The 5,904-nt window shown below is 38.6% G+C and overlaps 1 protein-coding gene across 1 annotated transcript; it reads right to left on the reverse strand.

Moving 5' to 3' along the window:
• Window positions 1–1,628: 1,628 nt before the first annotated feature.
• LOC102580509 (phosphatidylinositol 4-kinase gamma 7) lies at window positions 1,629–5,023 on the reverse strand. The gene is made up of 2 exons (XM_006348578.2): window positions 4,829–5,023; window positions 1,629–4,228 (listed from the first exon to the last, which is right to left on the reverse strand). Exon 2 carries the CDS (start codon window positions 3,920–3,922, stop codon window positions 2,000–2,002), a length of 1,923 nt encoding a protein of 640 aa, XP_006348640.1. The 5' UTR covers window positions 3,923–4,228; window positions 4,829–5,023; the 3' UTR covers window positions 1,629–1,999.
• Between the last annotated feature and the right edge of the window lie 881 nt (window positions 5,024–5,904).

Genomic DNA, 5,904 nt, shown 5'->3' on the forward strand with positions numbered 1-5,904 from the left:
CCACCCTACCCCCACCCCACCCCACCCTACCCCCACACACCATGTTCTTGTGTTTTCAACTATACGCACCCATTTATACAATAATAATTATTACGTCTTAATCTCAAACATGTATATCTATGGACGTAAGTGGTTCGAGCCAATTGTGGCCGGCGCCATACGTATGGAGTAGTTGGAAGTTTTTTATAAGTACGTAATTACTATGTTTGCATACATTACTCTAAATTATTGAGTTACAACAAATTTTCACATTTGTGTTTAAAAGTCTTATGATACTAGTTAATTTTCACATTTGTGCATAAAACATTCGTTATACTAGTTAATTTTCATTTGGAATCAATTATATTCATATTATGTTATATTAGATTTGCCTCTGTAATATTATTTTCTGATATCAGTTAAAAAGATATTCTGACAAATAATATTCATATAGAAAGATTTAACTATCGTTTTCCAAATTAAGTAAATATATATTCTCTCCGTCTCATATTAATTGTCCACATTACATAATAATTAGTTATCCTGAATTACTTGTCATCGAAAGTAGGAATAATGACATCGAAAGTATATACAAATGTCAACATGTAACACCCACAAAGCTTCTCCCCCCTCCCCCAACCCTACCAACCCCAAACAACAGGTTATATAGTAGTACAAATCAAGCCCAATCAGAGATGAGGCTACCACGTTTGCTCTCATCCAATTTCATTTTATTTTATTTTTAAATAATTTCCTGGTGTGCTTTTCTTTCTAGTCAACATTGAGCAGCCAACCAACGTGGTGCAGCGATATAAGGTTTCGGGTTCGAGCCTGGGTATGATGATAATCGTGTTAGGAGCGTTATCCTAGATTGAACCTTGCGGTGCGCGATTAAAATTTAGTTAAAACTTCAATGTAGGCTCCGAACATCGATTGGACGAGCCAAAATATATCTTGTATGTTTATGTATACATTTTATTTTCCAATAATTATACACTTCACGCATAAAAACCGTTTCTTGATTGCTAAAAAAGAATGACCATTTTGACGCAGACATCCACCAAACTTTCAACCTTATCACTTTTTCTTCATCTTGCTTTGTTTTAAACGTTCCAATTCTTCTCATTCTGTTAACAACAACAAAGATTGACATATCACCAAACTAGCAACTTTACACGACTAATTTCATGAGATACATGGAGGTATACATGTTACCTCCGACCAGCACAACTTTGTCGACTACACAGTTTGGACTAATCGAGACCATACTTTGGGACCTCCACCCTAGTGATGTGCCATCGATACAATTCAAGAATGACAATTGACAAGTAAATATCATTAGGGTCCACTTTGATGTTTATGTACTGGAAATTGGATCAAACAAACATGAATTTTCTTGACCACAAACATATTCTACAACTGTGATGTTCTGGTGTGTGAACTCCTCAGTACACTGAAGGGTCAACTGGTCTACAAAAGGGACCTACTACACTGCACTTTTACTCATTCTTCCCACTTTTAGGACTATTCTAGGAAGGACACAACAACTCATGTCATGCAAAATGAACTGACAAATGAACACTAAATAACAATGTATACAATAACTGGTAAAAAGGATAATCAATATCTTTTAACTTGCACAAAATATATGAGAAGAAACAAGAACACACATCGAACATTTACACAAACATTTTTTGTTTTATTTTTTTCGGATTACATTCTACATATTATTTATCTAACAAGTCGCCGTGACAAAGTGAAAAGGAAAAAAAATGAAGACATCAAACAGAAAAAAAGACACCAATTCTACTCGGCACTTCCACTCAGGTGCCTCAAAAATATTTACAGCATCTCCTATTAAAGCTACTGCCGCCCTATAACTTCTTCAAGGGAGCACATAACCACTTAACCAACCTAAGCTAGATATCCTTCACTTCCACCACCAGACTGCGCGGAGTTATTTAGGCATTAACTCATACTAGTAGTGAGATGTCGTGGTAGTACCACACCTTGTGATATCTCAAAACTGGCAAGAAGTACCGAGCCTTTGTATCTGCCTCTGACCAAGGGCGACTGACTTGCGCTTGGCAAAAGCTGGGTACAGCAATTCCTGGAACTTCTCTAGAAACAGACGCCATTCCTCTTCACCCATATCTGCTAGCTTCACAAAGCTGGAACTCACAGGAAGCTGTTCATTCGCACTCCTGTGGCCAGATGAAGAGTTGGCGAGATAGGCATTTTCTGGTTTAGTTCCAGAAAAATAAGGATGCTTCTGATTCTTGTCACCTAAACTAATATTCTTGAGGGACATTGATAGTTTTGACTCTGCTACATTCTTTGCGGGGGCTGGAACATAGTTAAAGTTTGTATCCTCTTCCTCTTCACTTTCTTCTTCCTCGATGCTTTCATCTAGCTTAAAGAGTTGAGTGCGGCCATTTCCTCCTCCAAATGGAAACTGAAACGGGTTCCTGCTCACAAAGTCCTCAGAGGCCATTTTTGGACTAAAACCATATCCTGCGTCCTCATAATCTATGTCAAATTGGAACTCCTCCTCATCAACTTCAGCCTTAGGAGACAAAATCCCTCTCTCAGCAATCAACTGTCTGGCCTCCAAACAAACTACTTCAAGCTCGCTCGGTTCTTCTTCCCCACGACGAAATTCCCTGCTCATCATCTCACCAATCTCTGCAAGGCAAAGCCCATAAGCAGCAGCTTCCTTGAGGAAAATGGTGGACAGGACCAAGACACGAAGGCAGGCTTCGCGAATCATAGGGAGCTCACTTTTCAGCATATCAGAGTCACGAACAGGATCAAGTTTCTCTATGTACTTGAGTTCATCATCTGAAAACGGAATGGATGCCTGAGGCCAATGAATCCACTCAAAATACGGATCTTCCAACGTTTCTGGTAGACAGAGGCCATGATCAATGGGAATTAACTCTACTTGACCAAACATCCCAACACCATCAAGCTTCCTAACTAAAAGATTTCCTGCATGTCTGTCTGTGTTAAATATCCTGATGTCTAATATCCCAATCCGGTGCACAGCAGCAACAGGGAAGCTTGATGTTCCATGGTCACTGGCATCAAAATCATGCGGGATGAACTGCTGCAAAGATGCAATCTTGCTGACGAGTTTCTTCTTGCTAAAAGGCTTATCTCCATTAACACCGTCATTGATATTAAAAATAGAATGAGTGATTTTCACCAATGCAGTGGCTGGCACATTGGCAAAATGATCATAATCGAGAAGATATGCAGCAACCTCCCGAAACCCTGTTTCTCCAACCCTAACTGAACGTTTTAAGCCTGGCTGTCCAAGAGCTTTGCCAACAAAACCTTTAGGATTATTTGGTGCAAACGGCTCTTCGTCTGTTGGCTTGACAATAGCAACACTCTCACCTCTGTTGTTTCTAAAATAGTATGCGCCCCCAAGTCCACTATGGACTGGAAGTGGATCAACTCCAATCTTGACAGCCTTCACAATCTCCTTGACAAGTTGTTTTGTCTTGGCAAAGTGACTAGAGTTCCCCAGTATTTCTATAGGGCCACTCTGATCTCTCTGTTGGACATCCCTCCCAGTAGGTGAAAGACATGGAGTCGATGAACTTCTGTGCATAAAATTCCTCGTCAGCAGTAGAGGGGAATCATTCCGAATGGCACTAAGGTCATTCTTCAACACCACATCTCCAAATGTTAAAGAACTCTCCTCAGTTGGAACATTGAGGGCGATCTGCAACCTCCTCTTCACAGTATGAGCATTGTCACTACGGTCCAACTCCATCCCCAGCACACAACCATTGTCAGTTTGCACAAAAACCCGTCTCCGCCCAGTAGATTTCCCTTCCATCCTACTGCTTCCATGGTACTCTCCACCAAGCGGACTCTTAAATACTGCTACAGCCATCTGAGTTTGAACAGGACTGTCCAAGTTAGGAGACATACAAGGACAAGAAACACCGTCCTAAGTCACAATCACAAAAAGAGATGGTGGCAGGAGAGAGCTTCCCGACACACTCAACTCAGAAGCCGATTGTGCATAAACCACCAAAAGAATCAATCCAGAAACGATCATCAATCAGGAAAAGAGGAATCAAAAATCAACCCCCACAGATATCACCACTGGACACAAGAATACAAGAACACTATCACTCGCACGTCAAGTTGTTTTGAACAGCGAATGATGAAGATCCCAAATGTTACATCGAAAGAGCCATCTGCTGATGCGGATAATGGCACTGACAGCAATCTGTAAACACGCACAAACAACTAAATTAATCTACACACTTGATCAACAAATAACCAAAACCCAAAGATCAGCCAAATACAATATTTTACATTAAACTGACCACTTATTCAGAACAACGCCAATAACAAACCTCACAAGATCTTCAAGAATCCAAATAAACAATCCTCTTAACACTAAAAACCTACGTTTAACAATCCTTAATACTCGAGAAATATAGCTAAAAAACTCAAAACATCCTGAATCAATTAGCACTAATTTCTGAAACTCTTTTCAATACACAATAAGATTAACACACTATAACTACGTTCATCTAAGATATTGCCAGCATCTAACACTCTAAACTCGAAACTCTCCTTTTTTATCCAATAACATAGAAATACAAACAAACAAATCTTCGCATATCGATTACTCACATTTACTACTCAAAACTCTCATTTCCATTCAATTACTTAACAACAAAAACTCAAAACAGGGAAAAACATCACTAATACCGCTGCAAATCACTACTCTACCACGAACATCCACAATAAACAGTAAATTAACAGATCAAACGAAATCCAAATGAATACTTCAGTTAAAAAAAACAACAAAAAAACTTACCAGATGACCAGATCTGAGAGAGATCGTGCCTCTATATCTCACTTTTTTCCGGCACGACTACACCGTCTTTCTCTTCACCGCCGATTGAGTACTTCAGTTCAGCGATGTAGTCGGTCTGATTCCGGCAATCACAAAAACCCTCTTCTCTTTCTCCGGCTTTTTCTCTCTCTCTCTCTCTCTCTATATCTATATTTCTCTGTCTTACAATATTCTGTATCTATATATCCAACAATGGATTTAATTTTTAATTTAATTTTTTTAATTATTATTTATTTATTGTTAACTAACCATGGTTTATTACATGGAAAAGTCTAGAATATTGAAGATAAGCCGTTGGATTAAAATGAACGGTGGGATTTGAAGGGCCAATGAGAGGAAGGTGACGTGGAGATAAGTGATTGGAATATGATGTGGCGGGTTGGGTATTGACCACTGACGAAACGAATCGGGTGGGGATTTTACCATTTTCAGAGACGGTGAGTGGCTGAATGACAGAAATAACCTTGATTGGACAGATATTTTTTGTCTTTTTCTTTTCACCTGAAAAATATGGGTTTGACGAAAGCGGTATATTCTACGAGTGATGTATGAGGAGAGTAGAGTGTATATATCTCATATGTATCATAGTGATGTAGTTTTCGGCAGATCGTCGACTTAAGTAAAATATATTCAAAAATCAAGCATGTAAAGCAATTATAGAGGGTGAAGAATATGGAGAAGAAATATAGTAGCAACAACAAATAAAATACGATAATTAAAATCGAGGAGATACTAAAACCAACACCATAGGACGAGATAGTAGGAGGGTAATAAAACCAATATTGATTGATAAGGAGATGATACAATGTATTACTATCTACTAACTTTCTATCATAATTATTTCGACATCCAAATATTTTCTATCTAGAATCATGTTTTCAGTAAGTCTTACATAGACGTATCACATACCTTGTCTAATCACTTTTCACCATGATCCCATGAATAGTTCCTTGACCTATCTCTCATTCTTCTTTGTTGCATGAGGTGTTTATTTATCTCTTCTTTATATGCACATCTTTCGTATCTATCATATTTTT

This window comes from Solanum tuberosum, unplaced genomic scaffold, assembly GCF_000226075.1.
Source record: "Solanum tuberosum cultivar DM 1-3 516 R44 unplaced genomic scaffold, SolTub_3.0 scf00103, whole genome shotgun sequence".
Classification (NCBI taxonomy): Eukaryota; Viridiplantae; Streptophyta; class Magnoliopsida; order Solanales; family Solanaceae; genus Solanum; species Solanum tuberosum.

Coding starts and splice junctions, on each gene's coding strand:
- LOC102580509 (XM_006348578.2), bottom strand. CDS start 3,922: ATGTCTCCTAACTTGGACAGTCCTGTTCAAACTCAGATGGCTGTAGCA.